The sequence below is a fragment of the Lygodium microphyllum genome, chromosome 13 (genome assembly GCF_053477565.2).
Source record: "Lygodium microphyllum isolate KBCC chromosome 13, Lygodium_microphyllum_v1.1.10, whole genome shotgun sequence".
NCBI lineage: Eukaryota > Viridiplantae > Streptophyta > Polypodiopsida > Schizaeales > Lygodiaceae > Lygodium > Lygodium microphyllum.
The window spans coordinates 154,703,412-154,725,470 of NC_141147.1; the positions used below are offsets into that span (position 1 = coordinate 154,703,412).

Here is a 22,059-nt window from a genome sequence, read left to right on the forward strand (position 1 = left end):
GAAGGGGTAGCTTATGACCTTGCAGAATCGCTTGGTGATTGTGCCCTTGAGCTACATCACTCCATAGAGAGTCATAGGAGATTGGGTAATCACCTATGTGGTTCCACAATCTCATGGGATAGACTAATCACATCTTGGGCAAGTTTTGGAGCTTGTTAAGATGTCATAAAAGTACGGTCTTCCCTCTTGGCATTGAGCACTAGACTTGCAAGAGACCCACATACTCAAGTTCAAACTTGAGTGATGACTCTTTAGCCAAGGCAATAATACATGGAGATGATGCATCATAACAAGGCCCTTCTTTGAGGAATAGTGCTTATCATCCCCATGCCTCAAGAGCCACTCATAGGAGGCATTTTTGAGTGTCCTAGTAATTTGGATTTTCACCTTTTTGCAATCTGGAGCTTGGACCTTTTGGTAAACAAAATAGGAAGAAGAAGAAGATAGCTAAATGAAAGATCAACCTAAAAAGTGATAGTGCCACTACATTGATGTCAGGGAGAAGAGTACTGGATGTAGAACCGGAAACCTCAACCCCAAAGACTAGAAAGAGGGAGGCTGGGTAGAGGAAGCTCAAGTGCATATAGGAGAGTCAATACTAGACCATGAGGATCAAGATATGTCCAATATAGAGTTGCCTTCCTCTCGAACTTACATATGACCATTGGCGAGCCAAGGGCAGGAACCGCACAACCAACTAGGTGAACCTACCTTGCCTCAACAGGACTTGGAGATAGAAGCTTAGTCATCAAGAAGGAACAAATTCGATGAGGTCAACACAGGACTGCTAGCAGCCCTTGTGTCCACTCAGGTGTTGTTATCCCTGGGACAGCTAATGAGGCAAAACTGGGGCCTATGGAAAATAGGATCCACTTAGGCATGTTTGACGATTTGGTTACAGGACACTTGAGGAATGTGGATTTGAATGCTTATACATGAAAGGAGAGAAGGAACGAAGCTTGCACTCGAGAGCTGTGGCGGGAGAGCAATAGCAAGAAAGAGAGAGACAATAAATGGGAACTCCAACAGTCACAATGTGTGACCGGGCCTTCCTTTATTCAAACTGTCATTAAAAGAATAAAGAATAAAGTGACGGTGACAGGCGCCCGCCACCTGCAGTGTGCAGTGGCGGTGACTGTCAGTGTAGTAATATACGGGCGGCTAGGCGGAGGCGCCTTTACCCCCAACAACCTCCCACTTAAAGGCGAATTCGCCCTAGTGAGGAGTGAAAAGAAAAAGGAAAAAGACAGTACAACATGAACACATATACAACAGGATGAGGAAAGACGTCATCTCATCCCACGCCCATCAACCTCTTGAGGAAGGCAAAGCGCTCTGTAGAGAGGCTTTTCCTGAGTAGATTTGCAAGATTCTGGTCAGTCGAGATCTTGATAAGGTCAATAGACTTGTCCTCAACGACCCCACGTATGAAGTGATACCTCACCTCAATGTGTTTCGTCTTCGCATGGAAGACCGGATTCTTGGCTAATTGAATAGCACTCATAGAATCTGAATGCAGTGTAGGGATAGCATCAATACCAAGGTCAGCAACAAAATGACCCAACCAAATGGCCTCCTTGCAAGCCTCAATGGCTGTAACATACTCGGCCTGTGTATTAGAAAGGGCCGTGCATTTCTGCACCCTGGACATCCAAGAAACAGCACCTCCAATATAGGTGAATACATATCCGGAAGTGGACTTTCTACTATCTGCATGTTCTGCATAATCAGAGTCAGTGTACCCCACGACTCCTGTATCCTGGTTGCCATCGCATATGCACATATCTGCAGTGCCCTTCAGGTACCTCATGATACCCTTCACGGCATCCCAATGCTTCTTGCCAGGTGTAGCCATATAGCAACATAGCCATATAGCATGCCACAACACCAACTGCAAAGGCAATATCTGGATGAGTGGTGATCATGGCATACATAAGACTGCCCACTGCGGATGCATAGGGAATCTTGGCCATCTCAGCCCTCTGCTCATCTGTCTGCGGACAATCAGCCTGTGATACCTTCACATAAGAAGGCAATGGACAGCCAATAGGCTTTACGTCCTGCATGCGGAAGCGCTCAAGGACTTTATGAATGTACTTCCTCTGTGACAAGTAGAGGAGTCCCTGATGCTTGTCGCGGTCTAATCCGCATACCAAGTATGTGAGAGGCCTGTCCCAGATCTTTCATCTCAAAGCACTTTTTAAGCCGAGCCTTAAGAGCATCTAGCTCATCATGAGCTTTCCCTGCTATCAGCATATCATCCACATAGAGTATCAAAATCAATAAAGAACCATCACGGGCTTTCTTCTGTAAAGACACGGATCCATAGCACTCCTGCTGTAGCCTTGTGACTGTATAAAGGCATCAAACTTATGATACCACTCCCTAGGTGTCTGTTTCAAGCCATAAAGACTTTTGTTCAATTTGCACACTAGGTGCTCCCTGCTAGGTTTTGCAAAGTCCTTAGGCTGCTCCATATAAATCTCATCATGCAAGTCCCCATGTAAGAAAGCCGTCTTAGCATCCATCTGGTATAAATCCAAGTCAAGGTGAGCAACCAAAGGCAAGACTAAGCGCAGGGTGGTCATCTTAACCACAGGAGTAAAGACCTCATCAAAGTTCACACCATGCTCTTGCTTAAGACCCTTTGCTACCAATCTAGCCTTGTATGCCGGCTTGGGGTGTCCAGGGGTACTTTTCAGCTTGTACACCCACTTGCATGGCAAAGCCTTCTTGCCCTTAAGCAAGGAAACCAAATCCCAAGTCTTATTTTTATGCAAGGAGTCTATCTCAGACTGCATAGCCCTCTCCCAGGAGTGACTATCACCCTTGTGCATAGCCTCATCATAAGTGAAAGGCTCTCCTGCATCTATAACCAAGACATAATGCATTGAGGGTTGAAATCTATCAGGTGCACGTCTGTCTCTAGTAGACCGTCTCACGGCAGGCTCTGCTGCGTGCCCAGCTGCTCGTCCAACACCCTGACCATGAGCATCTGTTGTAGTTGTAGGCTGTCCAACTGGCTGTGCGGAAGCTCTTGGCTCCTCTTGAAATATGACCCTGCGGATGCTCATGCTGCAGCTGTAGGCTGTCCAACTGGCTGTGCGGGAGCTCTTGGCTCCTCCTGAAATATGACCCTGCGGATCTCAACAACTCTCTCAGGTTGCCTATATATCTTGTTTTCATGGAAGACTACATCATGATTGCGGATGACTTTCCGCGCTTGTGGATCCCAGAGATAGTAATCCATCTCGCCTGCATCCCCATAACCAAGGAAAATGCATTTGACACTCTTAGGATCCAACTTACTTCTCTTGTCCGTGGGCACATGGCAAAATGCTTCACATCCAAAGACACGGAGATACGCATAGGAGGGAGGTTTTTCAGTCCATACCTCCTCGGTAACTTGGAAATCCAAACCACTAGAAGGTGATTTGTTTATGATATGCACAGCTGTACTAACTGCCTGAGCCCAAAAGCTCTGTGGTAGGCCTGCGTGGCTAAGCATACTACGTACACGCTCTTGGATAGTTCTATTAATTCGCTCAGCCAAACCATTCTGGAGGGGGGTGTAGGGGGCGGTCAACTGACACTTAATACCCCTCTCATCACATAACTACTCAAAAGCACGTGAGACATACTCACCCCCATTATCTGTCCTTGGGCATTTTAGCCTATACTCAGACTGGTTTTCAATCAATGTAAGCCATCTCTGAAACACAGCTAAGACATCGGATTTCAGCTTAATGGGATAAGCCTAAACTTTCCGTGAAAAATCATCTATGAGAGTAACAAAATACTTGGCACCACCCATAGACTGACAAGGTATGGGCCCATAGACATCCGAATGTACCAATGCCAAGGGTTTACTCATGCGTGGCCTACTAGACTTCTTATGCGTAGACCTAGTTTGCCTGCCATAAAGACAATGCTCACATGAATCAAAACAAGCATAATCAAGGGGTGATAAGTACTGCAAACCAGAAAGCATTTTCATTCCCTTCAAAGATATATGGCCCAAATGGGCATGCCAAAGAGATACGTGTGGGATAGAACCCACAAACAATGGCACCTCTCGCAATCACAAGTCTGCCACGAGTGATCTTCCATGTAGAGTCTCCAAAAGATACATGATAACTTCCATCATCAAGCTGTGCAGCTGACATGAGATTGCGTGTCAAAGGAGGTACATGACATACATCCTGCATAACAAAACTGCTGCCAGAAGAAAACTGCAGCCTAATATTACCAATGCCCACAATATCAAGAGAGTTGTCATCATCCAAGCGCACAGAATCCGAAACAGTACTGTATGAATGAAATCACTCTTGACAAGGTGTCACATGAAAGGACGCACCTGAGTCCAAGAGCCAACACTGTGCATACATAGAGTGTATCTTTGTCATTTGCGAAGCACTAGAAGAAGCTGCAAGGATATAATCATCATCAACATTCTCAGGTTGCATAACATTGATCTCTTCAATTTTAACACTGGACTTTGCAGGCACTATGCTGCGATCAGAATACTTACCCTGCACTTTGTCTTTCCCCTTATCTTTGTGCCTTTCATTGCGCAGTTCATGGCATTGTGGCCTAATATGGCCCTTTTTCCCACAATGGTAACAAGTAACATCTGCATTCCTACCACGGGATTTGCTACGTGACTTCCCACGAGACTTGGACCGAGATTTCTGAGAATCCCGTCCACGGCCACTGCCACTTTTTCCATATCCATCATTCGTGCCTCTAACTGTCATAGCATGCGACACACGAGAGGCATCCAAATTCTTACGGTTAACCTCTTCCTGCAGAAGAGCACTCTCAATATCAGAAATTTCAAGGTAGCAATAGAGGCACATAATGCAGTGCGGAATACATCCCATGACTCATTAAGAGTACCAAGCAAGAAAAGAGGAGTGACATCCTCTGCAAAAGTGATGTCTTGCGAAGTCAAGTTCTTGAGTATAGCACGGAACTCGCTCAAGTGAGCAGACATAGTCACATTCTCCTTCATGCGCAGATCCATAAGCTGCTTCAGCCAATACATCTGACTCGCTGGACTTTTCTTGTCATAGAGATTCTTGATTTTATCCCACAACTGCCATGCACTCTGTTCTTTCTCAAATACATTGTAATGAACCTGTTCTGTGAGAGATAATACAATAGTGGATTTGCATAACTCATCAAGCTCAAGCCATTCCTCATCTGGCATAGTTGCAGGCGGATGCCCGCCCAACCTCAAAGGTTTGATCTGCGATTTCTGCACCAACACCTGCCAAATTTGGCTATTCCAATAAGAGTAATTCGTACCATCAAGCTTAGTGATGTTGAAAATAGCATGATCAGTGGATAAACTCGCCATAATGCAGGTTGGAAGACTGCAAACAGTTTAAAACTGCTTGCTGTTTACTGTAGAAAATGATGAAAACATCACCAAAATCGAGAGAAAAATGGCGAGAAAAGTGTAACCAAAGCTATTGCCCACCAACTACTAGTGAAAGTACATAATTTTAGAATATTTCAGTATGAAAAATCCATGTCAGTCCGGAGTTATATGCTCGCTGTAATAAATGACAGCAGGGTACTGTGAGAGTCAATTGCTGACCAAATCACTGCACCAAGTTAATAAATGACAGCCAAGACATGACCAGCCATAGATAGGCATAAATCAGCACCAAACAGTCATCAAGACCCTGAGCAAACACCCAAACATGTCACCAAAGCATCCGTTAGTGAGTAGGCATATCCCCTGGACAGTAGAGCAAAGTATACATAACATTGGCAAGACCTGACACCAATAGGTGTATGCTCACTAGAGTGCAAAGCCCAAGCTCAGGTCAAAAGCAATGCCAAGATATCAGTGCATGAACCATGTAACATGTAAGTGTAAGAGATCCCAAAGTCTCAAGTATCTGCAAAATGCTCAAATAGCATAAACCTCGTGCTCAATGTCGGTCAAGCATACAATATGCTCCCACTGGCTCAAAAGGCGGATAAACGAGCTTAACAGCTCAAGCAAACCAAGTCAAAGTACCAAAGATAGGTAACCAAGACAATGCCTCAATAGCATCCAAGGCTGTAATGGAAAGAGCCAAGTCGTAACGGAAAAATCCAAGTAAATGTCCAACTGCTCAAGGGAATACTCAAATGAATGTCGAGAGGAGCTCAAACAACTGCCATCCATAGCCAAAGCATAAAGCATTCACCAAGACATCATAACCCGTATTGGGTAGCCTAGGCATAAACCATGTCATAGATGAAATGCCAGCTGCAAAGAAGTGATAGTCAAACCCAAATCGAGCTCTAATCTCAGCTCAAAAGCATTCCGGAGCATAAACAAGACATGTGGCATAGTCCAAATACATCATGACATCATACCGAGTAGCCGGGAGCACCCCGTGACTAATAGGCATAACCCAAGTGTAGCATAAATAGCTTCAGCCCTGAAGTTTCCAGCAGCATATAACCTCTGTAAACTGAGAAAATCAGTGCTCAATCCAAGCTCAAATCCATAGGCAAACCGTAGGCATACATTCTCGTATGTATAGGTACCAACCGGGCATAATCGGGTATCAAATGCCACGACCTGTAAGCATAAAATTGAAGTAACAGGTGGTTGCTCTGTTTTGGACAGATCTGGGATTGTTCAAAACAGTCAATGGCTGAGCTAAATCAGCTCCAAATGCGTTTCACAGAAGAGACATAACATCCACAAGTGATCCGGTATCAATAGACATTAGTAGAAGCATGACATAAGCCATAGGCATACAAATACATGCTGTCTCAGACTTGAAATCTGTTGCAGAATATTCTGTCATCAGAATTTGGTAAATCCGACATCACCATCGCGTCCGGAGCATGCCAAAACCCCAACTTAGACTCTTACCTTGCCTGAATCGGGTTCTGAATGCTCGAGATATGACAAAAAGAGTGATTTTTGGGCCAGATTTTGAAACAAGTGCAAAAAAAAAACGTGAGCTGGCTAGGGGGGTCTGCTGTCCCACATGTCAACAATGGGACCCAAAGGGGGCACAAATGGGGGCCAAAGAAGGCCTACACCAAGCCTCAGCAAGCCTTGATAGGCTGGAAGCAAGATCTAGGTGAAGGAAGCTCCAAGAGGTGTGAGCTATGACTGTCCCCAACCTGTGAAAACTCTGTTTGCCTAGACCTGTGGACTGAGATAAATCTCTGAAATAATGAAGCAATATCTCAATGTCAATGCCCTGATGGTGCCTCAATAGGTCGGGAGGAAGCTCGGGAAGTCGGGGAGTGACGGGAGCTCAAGAGAATGAGCTATGGCTGCTGGAAAGGAGACCCAATGCGAGTGGGGAGTCGATGGGAAGCTAAGAATGCCATGAGCCAAGCTCAAGAGTTGGGAAGCCGTGCTCTGATACCAGTTGAAAGGAGAGAAGGATTGAAGCTTGCACTCGAGAGCTATGGCGAGAGAGCAAAAGCAAGAAAGAGAGAGACAAGAAATGGGAACTCCAACAGTCACAATGTGTAATCGGGCCTTCTTTTATTGAAACTGTCACTAAAAGAATAAAGAATAAAGAGATTGTGACGAGCGCCCGCCACCTGCAGTGTGAGTGGCGATGACTGTCGGTGTAGTAATACACGGGCGGCTAGGCGGTGGCGCCTTTATCCCCAACAATACAAGGAGCACAATCCATGCAGCAGCCAAAGTGATCAATGATGCTATTGAGTCTAAGGAGGTTATGATGGGAAGCAAGAAACTTGCAAGGGGAAAGGCTACAGGTAAGGTTGCCATGGTTGGGTTTGGAGATATACTAATTGCCATCATCGAGGGAGCATTGAATGACCCCAATATAGCTAGGGAGTTGGTAACAAGAACCTTAGGAAGACATTACAACACCCTTAGTGGAGGAGGTAACTTCAAAAGAAAGGGAGGCTAGTAAGATAGGTCCAATATATAGGGAAAATAGGGATAGATGCAAGAAGTAGAGGGCTCTCAGACATCATAAACCAAGAAAAAGCTATAGACTTAGAAGGAAAGGAAGACTAAAAAGGAGAGAAGGAAAATGGCCAAAGAAGTGCAACAAGCCAATTTAGAGGCCATTCAAAAGTAGAAAATAGAAAAAGTAAAATCAAGAGAAGATGCACACAAGGATAACCAAGAGAAGAGCAAGAACAAAGGTTTCACCAAAGGAGGAAAGATGACAGAGACCAGAAAGAAAGATGGTGAGGAGGAGAAAACGTCCTTAGAAGAGAAAGACGCCTTGGAGATTGTTCTAGAGAACTTACGAAGGACTAGGGTTGTCGCATCTGATTAGTACAGTTCGATACTAGTATATTGCTAATCAGACTAATAAATCTTGGATCTACGTTCAATCTTACGCTCGAAGAAACAAAATACATTTAATTTTAAGTCTATACTTAATGTTTGGACTTATTAAACTTGGAGATTCAAGTCAAAAGTAAGTGCAAAAGGGAGTTGAAATAAGACTCAAGAGTCAAGACCCAAGAGTGTAGTATGAATAATGAAACCAACAACTTTATTATGAGCCACATTGCAATCTCATACAAGAAGTATACAAGAATGAATTGAGATAAAAGCCATCATTCATGGCTTAATTTGAATCAAGATACATGATCACTCTTAAGTGCTCATATCACTCTCGGCATTGAAGGCAGAAGCATCCTGGTTGCCGCTTAAGGAGCTATCACTCTCCTCAACAAAATCATCCTTACTAATGACATTACCCTCGTTATCATACTCGGGCTCTCTAAGCTCTATGTGAGAAGTAGTGACAGATATATCCTTGTAGGCCGAACTAGGAGTACTTCTTGAGTCACTCCCACGTCTCGTGTAGCATTTAAGGGTCCCACGAGCATCATGGATAGCCGATGTGAATGCCGAAGTGGAAGCTCCATCACTACTAGTGCAAGGGCAAATAACAATACTAGCATGGTGTGCACGAGTGCGAGAGACTTGCTGGTCTATCTCTATGAACTCCAAATAAAGCTCCCTAAATATTTGCTTCTCCAAGTTTCTCTCGTAAGTCACACTTTTAAGTATGCTAGCAGAGAGCTTGAGTGCATCCACATTCACCTATACATTTAAAGTATGAAAAACTTAAATTAAAGAAATGAAACATCTCTAAATATATTTCATAATTTATGAATAAAGTTATAAACTAAAAAATATAAAAATTAAATATACGATATTTGTCTTGCCATAGACATCTCATGCATACTGGGTAGCATGCGTAAATTGGAGCGACAATAAATTAGTCGCTTCAATTGCTGCGTGCTAAGCTTATTATGAATTTTGATGTGTATGAGAAAATAGGTGGTTTAATTCCTTTCACATGCACCTAACGAACAATCCTAAACCATATGAAGAGAAAATAAGTTTAAATTTCAAACTTGCAAGTTGTAACTAGAATCAAATGAAAAAGGAGGAGAGATTTTCAAACCTGTGCAAGAATGTGTAAGGCCACTCTTGGGAGGTGGGGCAGTTGGTAGCCAAATGATTTCCACAAAAAGAGGCTTCACCAACGATTTTCGCTTGCAACAAATGGTAGATGCGAAAGTGGTGCCCCTTTGATCTCTATAATTGATGAGCTCTTGGAGAAAGGCACTATGGTGCTCTTCTATCAAAGCCTTTGGAAGAAAGGCATTGCGATTGGTAAGGACATTGGTATCCATGAAGAGAGAGAGGGTTTTTTGAAAGCGGAATGCAAGAGTTCCATCAAACCCATGTATAGGTCGCTTCATCTACTCCCTTCTTTTCTTCGTAAAAAAGATAATATTATCTTTTTTAGGGGTAGTATCCAAGATGTCACTACAATAGGTATAAGAGGATAGAGATTTTGAAGGAGATTTAGAGATGAAATTTGAAAAGAAAGAGTGAGACAATGTGAATTATAAATTCTAAAACTAAAAAGAAATATGAATCATTAAAAAATGAAAAAGAAAATAAAAAAAATACCATGAAGAAGAGGCCTTCCCATCTAAGATGATCGATGATTGTACCTCCTCTATCGCATCCGCGATAAGATGAAAGAGGAGGTTAATAGTAGCCCTCTCCATGTCCGTCATGCAAAGCACCTTGTAGATGGGAGTGATGGCAATGACAATGCCTCTCACATCCATCCAAAATTGCTCCTTTAAGCAAAGCATTTGAATGGCCTTTACTTCCACTTGGCTTGATGTGGACTCCTCTTCAAGCCACTCCTTGAACTCATCTGACACAACCGTTTTTTATAGCTTATTGTGAATATCATAGAGATGCTTAGGGAGAAGCGATATGGCTGCAAATCGAGTCTTCGAAGGTTTCTTTAACTCCGAGTTTGAGTATGAACGATAAATCACAAAAACTTGGAATTGGAAGTTGACGAAGCCGACGATTGTGCAAGAATCGTTAATAATTCTTGCCACCTACTCCAACTTGCCTATATCTTTCATAAGAAGATCTAGACAATGTGTAATGCATGGCGTCCATAATATAGACGAAAACTCGGCCTTGAGTTTTTGACCCATAGATGCACAATTCGAGGCGTTGTCCGTGACAACTTGCATCACATTTTGTGGCCCAAGCTAAAAGATTACACATGATGAAGTTATAATAAATTTGGGAGGTTTAAAAAAAAGAGAGATTGCAAAATAATGGATTTAGAAGCATTACCTCAATGATGGCTTGTTGTATGTGCAGATACATAAATAAGCGTGTGGTTCTCCTTTGCGTTGTGCTCGTATCCACCGCTTGTAGGAAGTATGTGCCAAGCGGGTAAGAGACGAGAATGTTGATGATTCCTCTTTTTTTGTGGTCACTCCATCCATCAAATAGGATAGAGCATCCACCGTGCAACCGGTACGCATAAGCTCAATGGACTTGTCAATCCTCTCTCTCTCATCGAGTTTCTTGGTATGCTTGTCATTGTATGTGACATTGTATCATCCCTCGCATGGACCGATAGCAGCAATGGCTTTCACCATTTGCTTCCATTGATCCACTTTGAGAATATGGAAAGAGAGATTGCACTCAATTATGGTGTGTGTAATCTCTATTTCCGCTTATCTTTGCCTCTGCTCGAGAAAGGAGAGAGGACCGGAAACTTGCCTTGTTGCTTGGGCAAGAGTGGCTTGTCTCTTGGGAATAGGTACACAACTCGAATGGCCTTTTCTAGGCGGGATAGAAGAGGCCCCTCCAACGGAATAAATTGAGATAGTTGGAGAGGGATCCTTTTCTACATCCGAGATCTCACGATCGAGAGAGACCACCTCCTCACTTGCCGTTGAAAGGTTTTTGCGCCGCTTCAATGGCAAGTATTTCCGACGACAATCTTCATAGACATCGTCAGGAATACCGAGGCATGGTGTGGCCTTTCCTCCTAATTTGTAAAGGTGGATGAGAATGCGAGTGACAGATGAGATTTGAATCTTTGGGCAATACTTGCATTGCCACTTGCAAGTATTGGATTTCTCCTTCATCGGTTTGAAGTAGGCACAATGCAAGCGAAAGGCCTCATAAAGAGAGGGTGCCATTGATGATGTATAGAGAGAGGGTTATGAGTGGAGGGTGAGATGATTGAAGAAAGGAGTGGAAAGGGTAGAGAGCTTGAGGGATTAGAGAGAGACTAGAGCTTGATGGAGGAGGAAGTTGGAATTGTTGAGAAGTTAAGGGAGGAGAGAGCTTGAGAGAGTAGGAGAGATGGAGAGCTTGAAAGGAGGGGTGGAGAACTTGAAAGGATCAATGAGATGGAGGAGGGGGGAGGGAGATTTCTATAGAAAAGAAGAGTGGTTTAGGGTTTAGGGTTCACACACACACACACACACACACACACACACACACACACACACACACACACAGATTTCAGCTTTTGAAATTTGAATGGTGGCCCATGGGAGAGAATGGTGGCATTGTGTCATTGTGTATATATGAGAGAGAGATGTGGATGAATCATGAGAGAGGGAGAGGGAAGGTGAGAGTTTTTAAGCTCATTAGTTTAATCTTTAAACTTTTCTCTTGAGTCTTTGTGTAAGAAAGAAAGAAAGAAGATATATTAATGTCTACATAAGGCCAATGTGGGCTATGAGACAAAATCCAGAGTACATCTATGTCTAATGTCTCATCAGTAAGGTAAAGATAACATTACAATAAGTGGGTGGCCTATGAAATAATATTGAAAATAACTATACGATGGGACTATACTAGGGTTGAACCATGTGTAGTATTGTTCCATCGATAGAAAAGAAAAGGAAAGGAAAGGAGAGTCAGATCTGATAGAACCATGTACAAAAGTGTGGTGGAGAAAGAAAAGATACAAAGAGAGAGAAAAGAAAGATAAGAGAGAAGGAAAATATAAGAGAGAGAAAAGAATAGAGAAGAGAGAAAAAAAAGGCAGAAAGAATAGAGAAGAGAGAAAGAAGAAGGAAATGAAAGAAAAGAAACGCGCTGAAAAAAAGGAGAAAAATGGTCACAAAATTGGCCGTTGGTGTACAGAATGCATGGCCATAGTGAGGACAGGTTTGGAGGGGGACGGACATGTCAGATGGGATTGGACGGGTCGGACGAGTTGACTCGTCCATCGGAGGTGGACAACCTTGTGAAGGATAGAGGTGGAGTGCCTAGCTAAACTTCAGAAAGATAAATAGGTGTTGGAATGGAAGGAGGGGGAAGATTATCATCAGGCTGTAAGAAACTTAGTAGAAGAGACTGGAAGGGGAAGAAGTACAGAGTGTGAAGTTGCACCTAACCCACCCCAACTTGGAATAATTTCAAGCAAAAGTGCAGAGAAAGTGGGGAGCACCACAAGCGGGGAGGAGCCTAAGACAATCGAAGGCAAGGGAAAGGAACCGGTTCAATCTTCACCACCACTACCCCAACCAAGCCAATTGGTAGTAAAAGCCACCTTACCACATAGCAAACCACTCGTACCACCACCCCTTGCAAGTGAAGGAGGCAGCCATGCGACCTTGGCATAATAGTTGCAATGGTTAGATGCCATTTACTCATTGGTTTCCAAAAGCAAGTCAGAGGGACCAATTGTCATAGGATCAAAAAGATTGGTTGTGGAAGAGGAAAAATCAGAAGGGAGGGAAGAAAAGGTCCCAAGAACAGAAGGAACGCCCTTACACATGCCCCTTATCACCCACAAGCAAGATGTTGATGACCTACTCAAGACCCTGGAAGAACAAAGGGACCACAAGGAAAAAGAAAGAAAGCAAGCAGTGCTTACATTGGAGAAGGAAAAGGAAAAGAAAGAAAGCAAGGAGTGTTGACATTGGAGAAGGTACTATACAAGAGACATCTACGCCCTTAAGATGGAAGTAGCAACCTTGGCAAGGAAAGGGGTAGAAATGAAAAGTATGAGGAAGTGCTGTGCCAGTATGAGCAAGAAAAGGAGAACATGGAAAGATGGGAGACGTGCCATAAGGAAACCACAACCATCATTGCCCAATTAGAAGGCAAGCTAAAACAACAAGCAGACCAAATCAGCCACTGCTATGCGATGAAGAGGAAATATTCTAGATGAAGACTAGGTTGCTCAAATTGGTAGAGCAATGGGAAGAAGGCACTAAGAACCAGGAGCGCATTGAATAGAAGGTGGAGGAATTAACTAAGGAAAAGGAGGAGTCAAGTGAAGCAAAAAGGGGCAAACTACCATGTTGGAAGCATTAACAAGTGGCAGGATTGGGGCTTGGAGCAAGCTAAGAAAAAGATTGAGTAGCTAGAGAAGAGAAGTGTAGGACCTATGCAGGGGCTTGCTCGCAGTCTCGCGAAAGCAAGGCACGACAAGGAAGTGGCCAGGGATAAGACTGAAATGGTAGAGATAATAATGAAGATTCACTAGAGGAGCTTCACGAAAGCTCTAACAAAAATCATCAAGCCAATTGAGGACACAATGGAAGGGCTTAAAAGAAAATTGCAAATGGCTAGAGAGGCTCTTCAAAGCACCTTAGGACCATTGCCTTAGCCACTCAAGTATAAGATCACAAGAGATGAAGTGATACACCAACTTAAGGAAGAAGGGCTCACTGAGGAATAGCTGACGAGACTGGGCTTTGTGATTCAAGAGGAGCTTGCATTGACACCACCCTTGATTTACACAAGAGATTGGGATGTGGCTGCTGGCGGAGGATCTAGGATTCCATCTTGAGTAACCAAACATAGAGCAATTTCCTGATCAATCTACTTCTTCAGATGCACCTAAGGATCCAAAACAAGGGCGGAAGAAGTAGTTGGATGAAGTTGTGCTTAAAGCACCTCAACAGGTACCGGATATACCATTCTTGAAAGAACCAAAGGTGGTCATCATCCGATTGGAAGAGAAGACTAGAGAACTAGAGAGAAGAGAGCCATTAGATGCACCAATGATTTTCACCTTCACCATGACACAAAAGCTAATGTTAATACTTCTAGTCAACATTATGAACCAAGTGATTGAGGTGGGTGAGGCGTTGGGGAAGCAATGGATTGAATAGAAAATCCAAAACCTTAACTTATGGCAGTAGTAGGAGGAAGGCTAGTAGCAGAACGAGATGTTGGAAACACCCAAGAAGGTGCGAGGGTTTGATGCGCTTCCAGCTTGGAGGAACCCCATCCTCGAAGCCATCAATGAAGCTTGGATGGCCTTTTGTGGAGCTATTTCTATAGAGAGAGAAAACTTTACCTACCTACCCTACCCATAGAGGCATGGGGTTGACTTCAACCTTGACCTTCATGTCAGATATGACTATCCTTTCATCTTCAACATCAACGCCAAAGATCGTGAAGATAGCTTGAGGTTCCAAGAATGGGATCTAGTCCCTTCCTTCTGCAATTTCGTGGACACCTTCTAGAATTGTCCCGACCCAGCCTTATCAACTACATACAATTATCTTAAGTTGCTGGTTCTAATGAACTAGAAAAGAGCTGTAGAGGAGGAAAGGCTGCATCCCTTATTTTTTGATATTAACGCAAGGATTGCCATGACCAGATTGATCCTTTGGGCTACCATGTTGCGGTCCTTCTGTCTCAACCTCTTGGAAGATATGAACGAAAGTTACTTTACCAGCTATGATTACCCATTCCTGCCATCTACCCCAATGAGCGCTCGTATCTCTATCAAGGGATACTTGATGTGCAAAGCTTGTTTTGAGCGTTCACTAAAGCCCTTACTTCCACCACCTAAAGACAAGGGAAAGCAGGAGTAGTGCTTATATTACACCCAAAAAAAAAAGCACGTGCACATATACGTATGGGTCCTCAAGTTGAGGGTATCCAATGACTTCAGTCAGTTGGCTCTATCCTCAACCCCCGAGCCCATTTCCCCACGGATTGTTAGGGTCCTGAACGGCAGGACATCCCAAGAAATTGGCAGACTTGTCTCTTTGACAACCACCTCACTGCACCAATAACCTTTCACTGATTGGGTCCTCAAGTGTAGGACAGTCCTAAGGACTCTTGGCTCTCTTAGCACAAACCTATCTCCCAATCGCACGGACCACCCGCTCACTCTCCCCTTGACATCATGTGACCTCTTACCCTTCCAACCGCCATTCCATGTAAGTTCCAAGCACCAAAACTTGACATTGACTTGCCTATTGTTTATGTGGTGCTGATGGGACGGGGGGTGATGACCAGCACTGACCTTCCTGCTTGCCTGCTCGTCACCCCACTAACCTCCTGGATTGGCTGATGCCACTCCTGCCCCTCTTTGCAATCCCTGTAGCCTTGTGAGGGGCAAGAAAATCCACAATGTGTAGGGAATCATCTGAACTCATATCCTTCAGCTCTCGTCTCCCTCTTGAGAGGAGTATCTGCACCATGTGCTGGGTGGTTGGGATTTGTAAACTGTGTATGCCCATGTTCCAGCTCCTCCTTTCACTCTTACAAGTGGGAAGTCCCCTCCCCGTGCTGAGTGCTAGGACTTTTTGCTTGCTGCTTTTCGGTTTCTTTAGTTGGCACATCTGCATTTTGCAGGTTTACTTTCATATTACTGCTTCATTTTCTCTCGCAGTCATGGCAACCTGGTTTGTACCTAACATCAAGATGACCAGTGATTGTTTTAATATTTGAAGGAGGTCTATCAATTCCATTTGCAAAATGCATTCTGATTATCTTGGATAGTATGTATGGGTACAATGTAGGGTATTATTTATGAAAAATGTGCTCTCTTTTACCCATGCCTTTTAAGCTTTATGATTCATTATTTTTACTTATCTGACAGTGAAAGTACTTTTGTATTTGAAACAGTAAACAGAATTGACATGAAACTGTCATTTGCAGGACTGGACAATCAAATCCTGTGATATTGACACAGAACATACACATGTCCTATATTCACCAGAAAAGAAATCTGATAAGCTTGCTGGGGTGTCAATTGAAGTACATATAGCATTGACACCATTGCACCCTTGGCTTTTCTTTGGAGCACATCGGCAAATGATTGTCAATGGTATGGTCTGTGATGCCAGTAGCATAGCTAATACTTCTGAATGCAGCCTTTTTAAAGATTGCAAGCCTGGGTTTTCTTTGAAGCACATTCCTAAATCATTGTTAAGTGTAGTGGCATTTTTATTTGTCATGTTGGACAGTTGTGGGCACAGTGGAAGGGGCGAAAGCTGTCACAAAGATCAGAACTGACTTGAAGAAACCAATTACTGATCTTGCATGTCACCCCCGAAGTCCTCTTTTGGTATGTTCTGGGGTTTTGATATGGCAACAGGTTTCGGTCCATCTGGTCGAATATCTGCTCGTAATATCTTGTGAAATTCTTGAATGATTTATGTAGATTGTGTCTTCCTGCAGTATGTTGCATATCTTGATGGTATTGTTCGTGCATACAACATTCAAACTTTTGGTGTGCAATATACATTGCAAAGTAAGTGAAGGAATTCAATATTCCTACGAGAACATCCTTAGGCAAGTGTTAAAAGTTTTGCTACGTGCTGTTTAAAGTACAAACACTGTTATGATTGCTGTTTGTGTGGTGTTGTCTGCTCATGTTCAGTAAAGATTAAGTGATTACATTGTTAGAGTAGATAAATGATTACTTTTGTTTGAATGCCCCAACAGTAAAACACAGTGTGTGGTGAAAGCTGATGCTGAAGATGATCTGTAATGAAAGAGCAGAAATGAGTTTGATCTCATGAAGGGGGAAAAGGAAATATTATGTTAAAGTACAAGCCACAACTTACAAGATTTGAGTGTGTTCTACTTAAGCGTCAAGCCTCAATTCTAACTTAAAGCAGAGGGTTGATCAGGTTTTGGCCCATGGTTGAACCTGAACTTCAGTTTTCTTTTTGCCAATATTGTTTGGGTTTTGTTTGTTAGGATGGTTGCTAGCAAGCCAAGCTCAGTAAGTATTTGGTTTGAGAAAACTATGGAATAGTGAGCTTGAAGCTTTTTAAACTTGAAGTTTTTTCTTTAAAGATAGGTGTGGCTTAGACGAGGACTTGATATATTTTTAAGAAAAGCAGATAGGATGATAAATCTTATATTTGGACTCGAATACCTTATAACTAGGGGTCAAACAACCATGGGGCTAGAGGGTGTGCATTAATCCTAGTTAGGATTATTTCTTAGGCTTCTTTTGGTACAATGGATAGAATGTGGGTCTTTCTAAAGGGTGGAGGAGACCTTCCAAATTTAGTCTTTTGAATTTATTGACCTGGCACTTACTAAAATAATCATATGATCTGGGACGCCATACATTCCAGACCAATAAAAGTGCCTCTTAACAGTCTTGTTAACCCTTCGGTGTCTTGCACTACACTCCTAGAATATCCAACACCAAAGTAATTGATCTTTTAGGACATACTCTACCTTTGTAGAGTAAATAGCCATCATCTATGGCAAACTTCTTCTCTTGAATTGCTCTTGAATATCCCTTGATGTTCCTTCCTTGCTGGAGGTCCTTTCCATTGGTTGGATTCCCTAGCTCTTGACATTTCCCTTTAATGGGTTCAACCAAATCATGAGTGCATTGAATAAAACTCACTTAAGTAATCATGGGCAGCATGCTAAGGGAATCTGCAACAGTGTTGTAGTTCCTTTTTCTATACCTTTCATAGTTGAATTCTTGAGTTAGCATAGGCCATCTAGCTGTCTAGCCATTTAGATAAGTTTGATTGATAAGCCACCCAATGCTTTTGTGGTTTAGGCATGGTCGTTACGTTGGCACCATAAATGTAGTGCTGCCATTTCTTTAAAGCATATACTATTGCATACAATTCCCTATTCTAAACATAATAGTTCTATTGTGCATGGTCAAGTTTCTTGCTCTCAAAAGCTATTTGTGGACCCTCTTGTAACAAGACCGTACCTATTGCAAAATCACTTGTATTAGTTTCAACCACAAAAGATTTATAAAGATCCACAATATTTTAACTTGGCGCTATCTTGGTATAATCTTGAATGAAAGTGTGGTAAAATTGAGATAAAACCTATGAAGACCTATAGCTCTTCTAGTTTTATTAGAGGTGGCCACTCTATAATGGCCCTAACTTTTTCTACATCCATCTTGATTCCCACTTTTGAGATAGGGTGCCTTCATCAAAGAAGACTGCCATAAAATGACATAGATGGCTATAGACAAAATGCATGAGTTTCATGTATGTGGCGGGCACATTGGTCGGACAAAATGACATTGCAAAAAGCCATAGTGCCATATTTGGTCCTAAATGCCATCTCAAAAATACCATTGGCTTTAATCTAAGTTTGATGGTAGCATGATATTGAAACTATTTTTGTGAACACTTTTGTCTCTTACGATTGATGAAAAGATCCTCAATATTGGGTATAGGAAATTTATTCTTCATCATTATCTTATACAATGCTCTATAATTGACAAAAAGCTGCATGGAGCCATCCTTCTTTTTCGCCAATAAAGTTGCATGGAGCCATCCTTCTTTTTCACCAATAAATTTGGTGAAACCCGTGGTGAAGTACCTGGGGTTTCACAACTTTTTTAAATATTCCTTTATTTTTTCTTTTCACTTCTTGATGTTGGGTTTTCGTGAATTTAAAATTGGGTGGGTATCGCTAATTAAGTTTATAGGATGGTCAATGACACCTTTCTCAATTGTTAAACCTGCAGGCCATCACTAGGGAATACATCCCTAAATTTACTTGAGAATTGTGCTACTCCTGTACTATTATCCTTTTCAAAAGAATAGCATGTTGTTTTGGTCCGATTGCACATTAGAAAAAGTTTGTTCAATAGGCAAAGACCAACCAAAATATACCTCACGTTGCTTCTTTTCCATCAACTGCTGTAGATCAAGTGAACAAATTAAAGGATAGTCTGGCACATTATGTCTGCTTAATTTATAATAGTTGTACTGTCTTTTCTGAATTCCAGCATGTTATGATAAAGGCTCGTTTCTAAAGACGATTATAGACTTCAAATCCATTGTTTCCCTAGACCTATATTTGTCATATGCATATTCATAATTTGGGAATTAAGATTCTCTTTATACCCTTGGATCTCATTTTCCAAATTAGACAACATCATGTCCCATAGACTCTCAATGAGTGAGAGGATTGGAAGAGATGGGTGGGAAGAGAATGCAAAGTACCTATGGAATAGAAGGTAAATCTGTACTTGGTTGAGTACTGCTGCTTATATAACTTCCTCTATTTCCACAATGGTGCAGATTTGAGTTTGTGCACCAACTTACAGCTGGTTCTTGCATAACAGAAGGAGAAATATAGAGATAATTTGGTTCATGCAATTCAAAAGGATTATAGAATCATAGTTGCTCTAGCACCATGTCTTGAAATGGTTCATATTATAGTGTACACTCAATGTATTGTATCGTATGTATTACTACAATAAGATACTTACTTAATGGATACTTCTTTCCTGGTCCAATCCACACTTTGGTATGAGTTAAATGCTTCTTATACTAATACAATTCTCTCATGACATTATGTTCTTTGAGATTCAAGTAACTTTTCTACCCTTTTCTGTTTAAAAACAGGTTGTAACTAGCTTTTAGGAGAGAATAATGTACTTTTCTCATACCATACCTTAAAAAGACTTCAGATATCATTTAGTACCATATTTTATATTCTATCACATGTTGTACGTTTCGTATCTAGCAACCATGATATGAATCTACCACTAGGTATGGTTGAGATGAAGACTTTGAATTGCCGATTGTAGCATACGTGGTTTGTTCTCTGCCAACTTGAACATTCTCATTAGCTAAGTGCACCAATTGAAAAGCACCTTTTGAAAAAAGAATATGTAAAGGAGGAAAGTTGGGATTTGGGTAATGATACCTAGTCGACGGAGGAAAAGAAGTGGAAGAATGGAGTTTGAGACACCACACATTAGTTGGGTGTGTAAAGAAATGCTCCGCCATAGAAAACACAACACAATCGTACAACAAATGCATAGACTGATAAAGAAACATAGATAGGGTTTGGGTAAATCAGAGACAATGAACACTGTGAATGATAATGAACGAATACTGAATATAACACAATGCTAAATGCAGCAAACACACTCTGCAGTGAAGGATATTAAACCTTGAACTCCCATGTCTCAAGAGCCAGGGTAGAGATAATGAGCCGAGAGTGTGTTGTACTCTAAAGGATTTCGAGATGCTCAGGCAGCCTCCGGATATGTTTGGGAGTAGCAAACTCAGCTGTATGAAGTTGGAGCAGTGTGTGATGGGCAGTAGACTGTGCAGAAACTGCAATCGCAGTAGGCACAATGACGTGCCAGTTGTACAGATCAGTTTGGCAGCAAAACACAAATCTGCAGCAGTTGAAGACATGCTATATGGTAGGAATCAGGGCAACACGCAGCAGTGGACTGCCATGTGGCAGCTGGACAATGTTAAAGCAGGCTGTATGGCAACTGGATAAGGTGTGTGTGCATCAAGTGCAGGCTGTTCCAGCTTTTGTATGCAATCGCCAGCTGGATATGGTGAAGAATAAGCTGTGAAACCTCTGTAATCAGTAGTGGAAGGCTGGACAATAGGCGCCAAGTGGTAACAACAATGATGGGTAGATCTGGTTGAGATATCCTTCATGAATAGGGTGTGGACTGCAGAGATATGACATCTGCAAGTTGCAAAAACGAGATTGAGGTTGGGAGAAAAAAGAGATGCTCAAACCCAAGACCTTCATAAATCAAACAAGCTATCCCAACCACCACTAGGTGTTAACGACGAGGAAAGTGTGTGGGGGAAAATCTATGGGGGGTATGTGGTGAAGCAAAAAAGATAGGCGGTAGCAAAAGGGAGATTGTCACGTGGCTGTTGCTAATATGGTGGATCTAGAGTCGACCACTTCAAAAGACCGAAAAGAGATAAGTGCACAGAGATGCATGTTTACAAGAACAAAATGCCCATGCATGGGATTATGCAAGAGACAATGCAAATCATCATGCTCATGCAAAATGCTATGCAATTGTGCCACTTGGACAATGTCATCGCAAGGGAATTGTTCACTTGCCCATGCACCCTTCTACAATCATAGTTATCCCTAAGATGCGGAAAGTGATACAATATGCAAATAATAAATGTTTATGAAGTAATAATGAACCAAAATCTTGTCATCCTCAAGAGAAAAAGGCCGCCCCCTCTCAATGTGGAAGGGAAAGCTAGAGGGAACCACTCTCTCCTTGTCAATCCAAAGTAGTAGGGGAGGGTGCACCCACGGTGATCCTAGGTAGTAAGTATTGGAGAATCGGGCAATTGACGGCTTTGGTCAATATATATGCAAAATAGTATGATGTCTGTACAAACTCTATGCAGATGGTGCCTAGCAAGCTCAACCTACTCTTTGGTGAAATGGTAGTGTACACCAACATGCCCCATTTGTGGACTGATGATCGAGGTACCAGCTAGTGCAATAACACTTTGGTTGTCGGAGTAGAGGACAATTGATGAAGCACACAAGAAGTGTAGAACAGCCAGCAATCCCTCAAACCACTGTCTTCTCCTTATGGCTTTACTAAGAAATGGAAGCTATACCCAAAGAGATAATGTAGCCATTGTGAGAACGTCATGTGTCGAGATCTCCAACCTAGTTCGAATCAGTCTACCCTTACAAAAGCAAACCATGAACATATGTTAGAACATAAGAATAAGTAC

The 22,059-nt window shown here is 42.3% G+C and overlaps 1 protein-coding gene across 2 annotated transcripts in view; it reads left to right on the forward strand.

Moving 5' to 3' along the window:
- Positions 1 to 22,059, forward strand: part of LOC148027384 (Transducin/WD40 repeat-like superfamily protein) — a 186,652-nt gene that overhangs the window by 39,961 nt on the left and 124,632 nt on the right. For both annotated transcript variants that reach the window (XM_087691965.1, XM_087691966.1), the window contains exons 3-5: positions 16,235 to 16,403; positions 16,543 to 16,643; positions 16,757 to 16,829. In XM_087691965.1, the coding sequence (XP_087548091.1) occupies positions 16,235 to 16,403; positions 16,543 to 16,643; positions 16,757 to 16,829 (343 nt within the window). The remainder of the gene's footprint in view (positions 1 to 16,234; positions 16,404 to 16,542; positions 16,644 to 16,756; positions 16,830 to 22,059) is intronic.